This window comes from Physeter macrocephalus, chromosome 11 (assembly GCF_002837175.3).
Source record: "Physeter macrocephalus isolate SW-GA chromosome 11, ASM283717v5, whole genome shotgun sequence".
Lineage (NCBI taxonomy): Eukaryota > Metazoa > Chordata > Mammalia > Artiodactyla > Physeteridae > Physeter > Physeter macrocephalus.
The window spans coordinates 52,077,556-52,091,015 of NC_041224.1; the positions used below are offsets into that span (position 1 = coordinate 52,077,556).

The window sequence follows — 13,460 nt, forward strand, 5'->3', positions numbered from 1 at the left end:
TGCTGGGTCTTGGGTCCGATCCTTGGTCTGGGAACTAAGATCCCACAAGCCGTGAGGCTCGGGCCCCCCACCGCCCCAAAAGAGAGGATGCAAAAAGACGCCAATAAAAAGCCTGCCCTGATTATTTTACATGACTCGGTTCAAAGGCACTCTTAGGACATACTATTCAAAATGTACCAGAAAATCTAACATGAAAACATATACTTTTCAAGGGATGGAATGCATATTAATAAACAAAAAACACTCCCTTCTTAGGCATCTCAGAAGTAGGAATGACTACAAGAGTAGTTTCAAATTCTTCATTCCTTTTTAATCTGTTAAAATGAATTCATAAGCTGTCTCATATACAATGGTGGTCAGCCACTTTAAAAATGGTATTTGTGCTAAGGTAATCAAAACAAGTGACACAATTTTTTTAATGGTTGGCTTTAATTTTAAAATATGTGATATTTCAATTTTAAAATTTGTGACATCACATAATCTAAAATTAAGCATGTGCTGGCTTGAAAACAAGAATAGCACAGAGGGGAAAATCTTTATTTACTCTACACCAAGCTAATATTACAAAAATAACTGAATTATGAAAAAACATTTCCCAAAATTAAAGATCATAACAAATAAGCTAGTAATATGCATTATAATCTCAGTAATGGAAAAAAATTAAGGAATGTTTTAACTTATAACTTTTAAAATAAAAGCTGAGTAGAAGTAGATTGTTTTCAGTCAAGGTGGTGTGAAGCTACCATACACGAAGCCTTAGAGTAGTGGTTCTCAAACTCTGAGTCTGTATCAGAATCCCCTGAGGACTTGGGATTGAGATTGAGATTGCGGAGCACCAACCCTAGAGTTTCTGATTCAAGTCTGGAGTATGGCCTGGGAATCTGCATCTCTAACAAGTTTCGGTGATGCTGATGCTGGTCCAGGGACTACACTTTAAGAACAGTGCCTTAGAGCAACAGCCTAGCAGGGAAATTAGACTGAAGGCAAAACTGAACTGTAAACAAAATTTTAAATGCCGCATTAATCTTATAACACAATTTTAGATTCATATAAAAGCATGCATTCTTTAAAAATGTCAAATATTTTACCATATGCTCAAAATTAACATTTGGGTAACATATTTCTGAGAAGTCATTTTAAAAATAATTTTTCAACTTTACGTTAACACATAAGTGCCCCAATTAGGAAATGACCAATTATACTGCAAACTAAAGTAACATGAAGGAAACTGAAAACACTGAAACAATTAAGCCATAAGCTTAGGAAGTAAAATAGTCCAAAACAAGTAGATTACTGACTGACAGCAATGTGAATCCTATTATGATGTAAGTCCATTATACTGTGCTCTAATAATCTCCTAATTGTTATGCTGGAATTTAGTTTTAATCATTACATTTCTAATGTGCAACAGTTGGAAAGGAAAGAAAAATGCTTTAACTTGGGTGGAGTGGTAGGCAGTGACAGCAAAGAAAGGATCAGTTATGCTGGAATTACTGATAAGTCTTTTTCTCCCAAACTCTCTTTTAGTCATTTATCTCAGAGGGATAAATAAACTGGAATATCTTAACTTTTACTTAAAAGCAGAATAAAGTAACTTAAAGAATGCAACTTGCCTCTCCTTTATCTACCTGTGATACAACAGCACACCACTTCCAAGATATTCTTTTAGAGATGCAATATTGATATGTTCAAGAAAAAAAAAATGGCCAAAGTATTTGCCATTTTTAAAAAAGTAAAATTTAAAAAAATACTGTGATGTAAAAAACAAAATCTTTCTGCTGTACTTTCTGCCAATTAGAAATGTTATTTCTAGCTGCTAAAATAATTGGTAAGGTTTGCCTTACTTTGCTCAAGAATTTTTGGGTATCTATCCTAATTACTCAACAGGTCTTCCGAAGGGTTTCACAACTTTAGTTTCTCAAAATAGTAGTAACACTAGCCTTATTACATATATTTAAATGTCCCTAGGAAAGGAGTCTGAGCCAACTTCCAGAAAACAAACTGATTACAATGGGGGTGAAGCACAAAAACAACTAGGGTTAGTAGAAAAGATGAGCCACATACCAGTGCATATTTGCGTTATTGTTCAGTATGTGCAGTAAACATAGCACTCACTACTAAGGTTAAACCATTCCTTACAATAAAGAAACAAACCAAGAAATACAAGAAATACAGTGGAAAATTTTCCCTGTAAATGATATATAGGCACAGACATGACATGTACCTTATTTGAAAATAATTTTCCTCCACTGAAAACAGATGTTTTCAGAATAAGGAATATGGTAAATAAGTAACCACAATGAAAAGCATCCTTTTAAATTAACTACTTTTTGTGCTTATCTTGAAAAAATGTATTTCACATATGAAAATGAAAACAAATGTCTATAATGTTCATGTTGTTTATCTTTGTAATGGGATCTACAACGCTTAAGTCAAATTTGAAAATAATACAGAAAGCTTCTCTATTTTTATTTCATTCTAGGAGCAGCAATGACTCGTGAGAGATAAAGACAAGCCTAGGACTTGTTTTTCAGTTAACAAAGTGTTTACTATATACCCATTCTATTACCTTCCCCTAGGTTAATCTTGTGATACATGTACATATATGTGCTAAGTAAGAAAACCTCTTCTGGAAGGCCTCCTTTCCCCTGACTTGTATATAAACACTGTATTCAGTCTGACTAATTTACAATAAACCTTCAAAATAACCCTAAACCACTAACTACGTGCTATCTATCTGACAATATGCTAAAGACTGTGGGAAATACAAAATACAAAATACCTGGCACATAATAAGCACTTAACAAATATTTGTTGAATGAATTTACTGAATAAATTCAGTAAATAAATGTAGTGTAAGACACTGCTGTTTTTAGGTGGAGGGACTGAACTAACTGCAGCACTGTTTAAGTACAATGGAATTCAGAAAACAACAATTACGAGTGTGGAGTCATTTAGTGAAAAGAATACCAGACTAGGCACCATGAGACATAGGTATTTATTCTGTCTTTACCACTAAAACAGTTGTACTCTGTGGTAGTGTCATCTACCTAGGTGAATTTTACCTATGAAATAGAGATAACATATGACCTAAATAGGATATATAGAATTAAATAAGGGGTGTAAAAAGTTCTCTGTAAACAGTAAAGCACTACATGAGAGAGATATGAGAGAGAGCTTTATGAAGGAGACAGAGATAAGTCTGGCTTTGAGAGGTATATAGACTTCATATGACCAAAAAAGGGACGGCCCTTCAAGTTAATGAAACATTAGGGGCAAAGGCAAATGGAAAAAGGAATATACATGATGCAATCATAGAAGATTGACAAGATTGACACTAGAGGAAATTTTTAAGAATTAAAGCATTACCAAATAGAAACATTTTGGAGAAAATTTTCCAAACAATTCTCAAGTAACTGATACCTTCAAGCAAGTAAAACAATACTACAAGTAACCACTAATTACACATGTACTATGTGCCAGGGTATATGATTGATCTTCACATCAGTCTAGCAGGTAGGACTTACAATGTTCATTTTACAGACATAGAAATTGACTAAGAAAACATGCCCAAACTCACAATATTATAACTAACAGAATGCAAACCAAATTCTACCTGGTGTGACAAACTGCTTAGAGGCTAACACCTGAAAGCTAAAGATTTAAGCTTCAAGTCAAAGCCCGAAGACTGGCTTTAAATAAATATATCCCTATACAAAGGCACTGCCTATTTACTTATATTTTTAAAAACAAGTAATAAAAGGATAAATCCTGAATTTTAGAAAGTTCACCAATAAGGGGACGGGTGAAGGGGACGTTTTTGAATATATCCTGTCTCTTAGATTTGACTTTGGAACCACGTAAATATTTTAAATAATTATAAAATTAAATTTAAAATTATAACTTTTTATTTTGAAATAATTATAGACTCACAAGAAGTTACAGATTAATTTTTTTTAAAAACAATACTTAAACATTAAAAATAAAATGAAACAAGTCAACCTAAATATGTATTAGTTGGTGATCATACAGAAGACTAGTCTAAAACACAGTGATTTGTTTGTTCCTAGAGGGGTACATCCTTAGGAGAGATACAACTGGGAGGAAAAACCTTAAATTATTTTCAGAAATCACACTGGTGGTGGTGTTGGTATTATCATTCTAGGACTACTGTATATATTATACACTGTGAGATAAAGAAAATAATTAACTTAGAAGTATCCTTATGAACTCAAAAATCTATTTTATCTTAGAAGTAAAAACCAACAAAAACAAGCAAACAAAAAACACATTCTCTAGCACTGTACATTGAAATGGCCTAGAAAACATGAATAACCCAGTGGCAATGAAATACCCCTACCATGGAGATTATTGTCTTGAAATACCATTTACCACTAAAAGGAAAAAAACGGCTAATTACAGGTCTGGAGCAAGAAATGGAACATCTTTACCAGAAAGCACAGAAGCAAAGACTACTAGGATCATGTTGAAAGGACTCAAAATCCAACTTGAAGAGGTTCTCACTGGCTACAGATGGGACAATTTGAGCATTAATAAGGATAATAACTACAATGGACTGAAATACATTAAAAATATTTAAGTCCATGAGTTCAAAATGAAACTATGGGAGAAAAAGGAAAAAAAAAAAAAACCTCATTAGTCACTATTGGAGATGCTCATGAACCAGCTCATTATTTTGAAAATTGGTAAATAAAAGAAAAATAATCAAACATATATCCCGCCTTTCTTTGTAAATGGTACCACGGGGTAACCAAATAGCAGGTGAGGAGAAGTTTCTCTTTCCAAGGAACATTCCAGCTAACAAATAAAGAAAAAAATGACAGAATTAGAATATCACCGCTTTGATCTCCCTAAATAATCAGTGCAGTATGGATCATCAATGATTGGTACCATTATCAAGAAGATACAGTCAAACATTATGTGTATCCAAATAGAAGAATACAACACTACCTGGGAATTAGTTGTATGTCTTGGGAGGATGGAGATGGGGCCGCAGGAATCAGATAGTAAACCTCTGGATCCTATAACCAACTTACCAATTTACAGGAAATACAGTAAACAGAGTTGAACGAATCCATAGGAATGTAATCAGCAAAATATAGACTTTGGAAGCTCTATGACTTGTCAAACTATGCTAGATGCTCTTTTTGTAAACATTTTTATTGAAACAGCCATCTCCATTCATTTACCTAATGTCTGTGGCTGCTTTCACACTACAATGGCAGAGCTGGATAGTGGTGACAGACCATATGGCCCACAACGGCTAATGGCCTTTTCTACCTGGCCTTTTAAGAAGAACTTTGCCAACTCTTGTTCTATAGGATAAACAACTCAATTTCTTTAACAAATAAGATAGCAAGGGAAAAAAGATGGAGAGAAAACCTATAGATTAAAAGAGGCCTAAAAGACATTTCAATCAATCACAATGTCTCGATCTTATTTGTATCTGGATTCAAATAAAACCTGTTTTTTAAAAAAAATTTGGACAACTGAGTATTTGAAGATATTAAAAATCATGTTTTAGGAGTAATATTGTAAAAAATAAGAGTTCTGAAATTTTGAAATTTTTACATACAGAAATTTTTAAAGTGAAATATGATGTCTGGAATTTGTTTCAAAATAATGCAGAAAAGGGGAAGTGAACAGAGGTATAGATGAAATAATACTGCCCGTGAACTGATAACAGCAGAAACTGTGTGATGGGTACACTCTATGCAGTATTCCTTAACATACGTAGTAAGACAATACATTCATTAATCATGTTTAGAAGCATCAGATCATGATGGAACTCAGATACATTCATATATATTTCTAGATATTCCACTATACATTATTTAGGAAGAGGAAAAAGGTCATTTTACTTAAAACTTCTCTGAAGATGTAACCTCCCTTTTGATATGATAAGGCAAAACTTGCCCCTTGATGAGAAGTATGTGTTATTTCATTCTCAGGATGGAATGGGAGCAAGGCCAAATCTAGCCCATAAAAATTTGCAAAAATTAGAAAAAGGCACTCATTCCTTAAGATACTTCTATCTGTTAAATTTCTACAATAAATATATAATCTATTATGAGAATGGGGACCCTTAGATGTGATGCTTTCACACACTCACAACCTGTGCAACTGTAAGAGAGGCCCTTGATGAAAATTTAAAAACTCGTTGCCAAAGAATATGAAGAGTTCAACTTTACCTTTTTGCAAATTAGTAATCTAGAAAAGGTACTCCTCCAATCTGGGAGTTGATCTTCCTCATCTACTTTTCATCATTCAGAAATGAATGTACCTGAGGATGATAGTATGGGGGACAAGTCTACAGACTTTCAGAGTCCTAATATTTCCTTCCTGAATATTCCAAAATACCAAAAACATTTCTCCCAGAAATGCAATTTCTCCCCCATTGCAATAAACACAGAGAGCCAATATATAGCCTCACCAGCATTTCAAAGGCAAGAGAGCTACAGGAAAGAAGGCAGGACCAGAGGCAATCAGCTAAGCAGTCTGTGAATATACGCCCCATTATATACTCTTCCAGTAAATATTAGAGTGAGGAAATAACACAGCTGGATCACTATTTTTTCTAAATCTAGTAAACAGAGGGAATCCCTATCTCTATTTGAAAGAATACTATTTAAAGAGGGTACATGAACAAGGCATTCTTGAGTACAGATATGAGAAAAAGACAAAGGATAATTTTTAGTAGAGAAATTGAGCTATAAATGTGTTTACAGCATCTGTACATCATACTTTAAAATGTACACTATGCGTATCACATATACCAAAACCAAAATCTAATACAGAATAGAAGAGTTGTCATTTTCTACACACACATACACACATACATATCCCAAGTAAATTAACTGAACAGAGATTTTTATCATTTTTATACTATGCCCACCCTAGGAGTGTTAAATTAACAAAATTTTAAAGCTTTGAAAAGGATATTAGTACTTTTAAATGATTTATTTTATACCAAAGTGACCAAAAAATATCAAGGAGTGTGAAGGCTTCCCAAAAGACTGGTAACTAGAGTCATGTTTTATACAAAGGATAGACTGTTTTTATTTTTATTTTGAAAATGGTAGGAACCTTGTTGTAATGACTTCCAATTACCTCTATGGCAACAGAAATTTCAGCTGCCACTTTAAAGTATTTTGTATATACCACATAAGTAACTCAGTATTAAATTTAAGGCAATTTTATGAATTAAAGAATTATGAAGTCAAAATAAGATTCCTTTTCCAAGCCCTTCCACCCACAATATCAAATTCATAGGACTAAATGTAAACTTACTTGGGCTGTTAGAAAGGTATCATCTTCACCTTCTTGAGCTTCAATTTCCTAAGTAAAAGGGTATACAACAGCTTTGCTTTACAAAATATCTGGGTAACATGAGAATGCTTTTATGCTATACCCGATTATCACTTGCCTCGTGTTCTGTGCAGGGTCTATGGATACCATGGGTCCTAAGTCAATGCTTAATAATTCAGGCTATATTTTTTATGCCAACAGAAACGCTTAGTCACATTGATAAAAGAATTAGAAAAATGTCCTTCATGAGCCCTTCATTTATTAGGCTAGGTAGAACGAAGTGTTCTAGGTAGACCGAAGTGTTCTAAGCATGAATACTGACCCCCTAATCCCTTGATTTTCTTAAGATGTACTAACATACTTCAAAGCAGGACAAATGATCTATTTCATTTAAAGAAAAGGTTTAAAAATTATATGCTTTTAAGTTAAACCTTCATAAGTAATTTCCTCACCCTTGATAATAACCAAATAAATGCAAATTAGTCTTTTATATCTACTAAAGTAGTAAAAACAAAACAAACCAAAACTACCAGCTTATAATGTTAGCAAGGTCAGAGTTAGATTGGTACACTCATTCATAGCAGGGTAGTAAACAACTTAAAACTTAAATATCCCAAATTAAAGGAGGAGCTATTAGACACATAGAAAACAGTCTAATAAACTGCGGTGTAACACAAGAATTATGAAGTCATTACGATATGTTATGTGAAAATATTATATAGAATAGCAACTCATGGCATGATAACTACTAGGTAAAAATATATTCATATGTGGAAGATAATAAGCAAAAATAAAAGGGTCATCTTAGATGGTAGGAGTCTGGGTGATTTATAAATAACTTTAAAAATATATTTTTTGTAAGTTCTGTGACTTTCACATTGAACTAGAAAAATACTTTTTTATTATTTAGTACTTAATTTAACTGTGTCACGTTTTAAAAAAAACTGGCTAAAGACCTGACTTTCGATGTCCTCTTTTTCTATATCTTCTATTGCTTCTGCCTCTATTAATTCATGAGCTCTCTTGTTCTCTTCTGCAGAAAGTAATTCCTTGGAATGCACATTTTCTTCTTCATTTTCACCAAATTCTTCAGAGTCCTTTAGTTCGTCATTTCCATCTTGTTCATGTGCCTCTTGATGCTCCAATTCACAGTCCTTTTAATGGTAAGAAAATTTGGTACAACTCGAGGCAAAGTACTATAGGCTATCCACCAAACCTTTTTGGTAATTTACATCCCTAAATGTTTCACTTTTATCATATTTTGACATTATTCCCAAAGTCAAAGTTCAATCATTTTATAGGACACACTAACTGTGTCTTTAAAAATAGAGTGGGTCTAATACCAAGGCCATTAAACTATGCATCTGAGTTCCCAAATCTCTTACACTGAAATACATACACACTAACTGGATTGCTCTCAAGTTCCAGTTGTTTAATATTTACCATATCACATACTTGTACGAGCTGTCCTTCAAGACATGGCTTCAAAGAAATGACTTCTTTTCTCCACATGTCAGTTTGATTTAACTTCAAAGACCAAAGAAATCTTACATACGATAATATAAAGTTTATTTCCGATTAATAATAAGGAATCCTAACTGTTACACCAATGTCTGCTCTTAGAAAATATGCAAATAATTAATCTAAATGTATTAGCTTTGAAATCTACCACTATGCCACAAAGCTGATTAAGCAGAGGAACATAGGTTGGGATTGCCTCTGTGAAAGAATATGTTTGCCCTTCAAAGTTTAAGGATACAAGGGTACCTCAGTAGAAACAAAGAAAAGCAGAAATCTGCCTAGTTCCCTCTTTGATTAACTGCAGAGAAAGGGTTGAAAGCAATGAACATTCCTTCCTCCTTTCCTATTCTCATGGCACATCTAGCAGATTTAACAAAAAGTTTCTGGGTTAAATGGGGAAAAGTGCAGGGGTATAACTATTAATCATTCATAGCTGAACTGCAATGAGTGAATAGAAATTTCTGGTGGGCACCGAGAAGAAATACGATTGTTCTGGAATATGGAGTGCTTGGGGAGCAGGGCGTCTCTGGGACAGAGGTTTAACCAGCTTCACTACCTATGGGTGGCGGAACATAGGGGATTGAAAATGGAGTAGGTGGTTGGTTATATGATGGTAGAAGAATAGGTGCAAAACAAAAGAAAATCACAAGGGAAGTCACTGAGGGAACTTCATCTACTCTGAAGTGCCAACTTTGACCATTCTCCTCACCTATAAGTAGAAGTAATTCCTATAGTATTCATATATCTAAGCAATAGGTGATATTTACCTACCACTACTGTATAAATTCCAAAACTGCCAACTCTGAGAAACAGGGAAAGCATATTCACTCAATTTTTATCAAATTCATCACATACGCAGATACTTCCAAAGGGAAAAAGAAATATAAGAAGAGTGAAGATATATTTAAATAGGATTTTTTTAAAGCTCTTTTTTCTTCTAGACATTATGAGACCAGGTTCATTTAACAATTACACAAAGGCATCCTTTGCAGTACATATAAGAGACAGCAATATTACATCTCGTAATGTTTCAAACGACTGAAACATTTTTATGAATTGAAGAGCTGAAAGGAAGTTAGAAATGTGAAAACTAAAAGGGTTTTTACTAAGTCACAATGCTTTTCCAGCTTATGGATAATTTTGGCTTAATCATGCACTCACTAGTGTAGATAACTAGAGAAAATAAGAGCAAAGGAACAAACCTAATGGAAGATATATCACAAGGATAAAAGAATACAAAGATTGAAGAGTTCTTAAATGCTCAAACGAAAGCTGGTTACAGACATGCAATCATCAATTTTAATGGATCCCTGAGCAAACATTTCCTAAACTATCTGACTGCAGGGCTAACTCCTCAACCAAACATCTCTCTCTCTGTGCCTGCTCTCAAAGTGCAAGATACAAAGCACTGAGACGCATGGTGCTGTGTGGCTTGTGTGTATATAACGTAGGGAGGGTAGAGAGCTAGACCGTAGGAAAGATGGGTGGGTGAATGGACTTGAGCTGGCTTCATGGTGGAGTACACAGACATCCCAAGATGTTACGGCAATATGGCCTAACTGTACACAGAAAACGGAAATACATGGGTGTAAATGTACATAATTTAAGAGGAACTATGCTCATTAAATAATTCCTGCAAATGCCACACTACCTAAGATCTAATGATCAGTAAATAGCAGATCACACTTCATTAAAATGAAAACAAACAAACAAAAATCTAACTATGATTAAAAATAACAGTATATAGAACTGCCACAACCTCAATTAAAATTAAAATACTTCATATTTCTGGTTTGTCAGTTTTAAAATACATTCTTTTTTAGCCAATAAAGACCTGGCTTATCTTTAAAGGGCAAAACAAATTTCTTAATCTGATCTTCACCAAGTAGCAACACATCAGCAACTTTCTCCATTTTAGGGACTACATTATTCTAAGTTCTGTTTGTTATATACGAAAGCTAATGCGATGGGCAGTACCTTGTCCAGGAACTAAGATAACAATTGTCCTGTAGCTGTTCCTCTGGCCCCTATGTCTCAGATTTCTACTTAAAGGCTCGGACAAACATTTTTTGCTTTGTCTCATTTAACTAAAGATAAAGTTATTTATTATATTTCTCAACTATGAGAATTAATAAGATTGACAATATTACGTAAATCTCTATCATTATTTTACCTACATATTTCAGTGTCTATTGTTCAAGTAAAATGCATGAATTCATCATGCAAAATGCTAGGCTCAAAATAAACATCTTAACCTGTGTAATTAACACTTTACCTTGACAAAAGCATCATCTTCCACAGAAGCATCTCCACTCAACTCATCTGCTTCCTGTTTTTTACCTGCGAAAGAAGGAAAATGGGCTAACAACCAATATTTTATTACTTTAAAAGCAAAAAACATTCAGAGAAGTTTACCCCGAGGTACCACTCTCCACTCCCAAATCATCTGACAAAGCTAATGCCAACTGCTTATAAACCACCTGGCCACAGCTGTCTCAAACAAAAAAAAGCTTTATTAACAATGTCATGCTGTTTCATTTCACTAAAATAAACTGTACAATTAATCCTACATATGAACCCATCATCTTAACCGACTTGACATATGAGATACATTTTTTACACCACTCAAATTCTCTACCTCCAATTCTCCCAGAAGTAGCAGCACCTTTCAAGTTATCTACTATTTGTATACATAACCAGACATCTGATAGCTAAATTCAAGACTCATATCCCCCATAAAGCCTTCCCTAAGTTCTCCTTGTCAACAAGCTTTCTCTAAAATAAAATTCTCACACTTGACACCTCACAATCCATCAACTGATTATACATTGCCTTGTACTCTCAAGTACATATTGCTTCACCATTTAAAAAAATACCTTAAGTACAGTGACTGCTTTTATGCTTATTTTGTGTTTCTCCAAAGGCCTAAATATAAATAGTCCTGGGTGCTTAACATAATGACTGATTTAACTGATTTAAGGCAAGTAGAAATTACTTCAGACCAAAAACTGTCAAGAGCTTCTAGAGAGACTACAGGCCTCCCTGACCCAACCATCATCTTCAAAACTTTGCAAACTGGTGGTTGGAATTTTAAAAATGTTTTCCACATCAGAAAAAAAAAGTTTTCCACAGAGCCAAAGCTAAAAGTTTGTGTTTTCAAGCTAGTCCACAAAAATCTACTAATTAAATAACCCATAATGTATCAGAAATGCTGTAAAAAAAAAAATCACAGCTGCTAAAATTTTACTATTAAATTTTTATTGATTTTGAGATGTTAATGAATGTTCTTTCCTGAGGCTAACTAATCAACCTTTCCTTTGCGCAAAACAGGAGTTGCCATGTCTCAAGCTTCCATGACCCCCAGAGTAGAGGGTTTAGTCGTGAGGTAACTGTAAAAAAAAGTCAGGATGCCTCCCTTTCCCATGTCTCCTCACCAGCTCCTATCTTGCATCTACTCCCAATTTGAAATCCTTTCCATGAATGAGAGATAAAAAGCAAAACAAGATACTGGTCCTTTCCAAATATGTGAAAAGATTAAGAATAAAGAGTTTTCTTTTATCCACTGAGGTAAAAGAGGTCTTCATATCCCTGAGGGCTTGTGTGAATCAAAAGAGAAACAAAATGTGGAGCTTAGTGGCATTTGTATTTTAGAGAAAATACAAATTAGAAGTTACTATAAGGGCAACAAGAGAGCTGTTCCTTCCTTACAAAAGAAAACAGTATCAGGTGAGAAAGAGCTCACTAAATTGTTTTATCACGTTTAGAGAAAGTTCCATAATATAAAAACTTTAAAGATGCTACCCTTGAGAAGAAATAAGCTTTTTAAAACTATAGGATTGGGACTTCCTAGTGGTCCAGTGGTAAAGAATCTGCCTTCTAATGCAGGGGACGAGGGTTCGATCCCTGGTCAGGGAAGTAAGACCCCACACGCCACGGGGCAACTAAGCCCACATGCCACAACTACTGAGCTGGCGTGCCACAACTACTGAGCTGGCACACCTCAACTAGAGCCTGCATGTCACAAACTACAGAGCCCACGCGCCACAACTAGACCCCATGGCCCTGAAGCCCGCGCAACACAACGAAGAGCCCACAGGGCTCAACGAAGATCCCGCGTGCCGCAACTAAGACCCAACACAGCCAAAAATAAATTAAATAAATAAAATAAAACTATAGGATTCCAGCCCCCAACACACACACCACCAAATAACCTATAGAGTAGAGCTTTCGGGTGAACTCCTTCAGATCATTTGCAAATACTATTTACTCTTTACAAACATAAAATGCTTTATAATTTGCAAAGTCCTTTATTTTTTTTAAATTTATTTTATTATATTTTATTTTTGGCTGCATTGGGTCTTCGTTGCTGTGCACGGGCTTTCTCTAGTTGTGGTGAGCAGGGACTACTCTTCGTTGCAGTGCGTGGGCTTCTCACTGCGGTGGCTTCTCTTGTTGCAGAGCACGGGCTCTAGGCGTGCAGGCTTCAGTAGTTGTGGCTCGCATGCTCTAGAGCGCAGGCTCAGCAGTTGTGGCGTACGGACTTAGTTGCTCCGCAGTATGGGGGATCTTCCCAGACCAGGGCTCAAACGCGTGTCCCCTGCATTGGCAGG

General features: G+C 34.8%; 1 protein-coding gene across 2 annotated transcripts in view; it reads right to left on the reverse strand.

Moving 5' to 3' along the window:
* SLTM (SAFB like transcription modulator) overlaps positions 1-13,460 on the reverse strand; it is a 44,454-nt gene that overhangs the window by 21,077 nt on the left and 9,917 nt on the right. For both annotated transcript variants that reach the window (XM_024128718.3, XM_024128717.3), the window contains exons 3-5: positions 11,126-11,190; positions 8,286-8,483; positions 7,312-7,359 (exon numbers count right to left, since the gene is read on the reverse strand). In XM_024128718.3, coding sequence (XP_023984486.1) covers positions 7,312-7,359; positions 8,286-8,483; positions 11,126-11,190 — 311 coding nt within the window. The remainder of the gene's footprint in view (positions 1-7,311; positions 7,360-8,285; positions 8,484-11,125; positions 11,191-13,460) is intronic.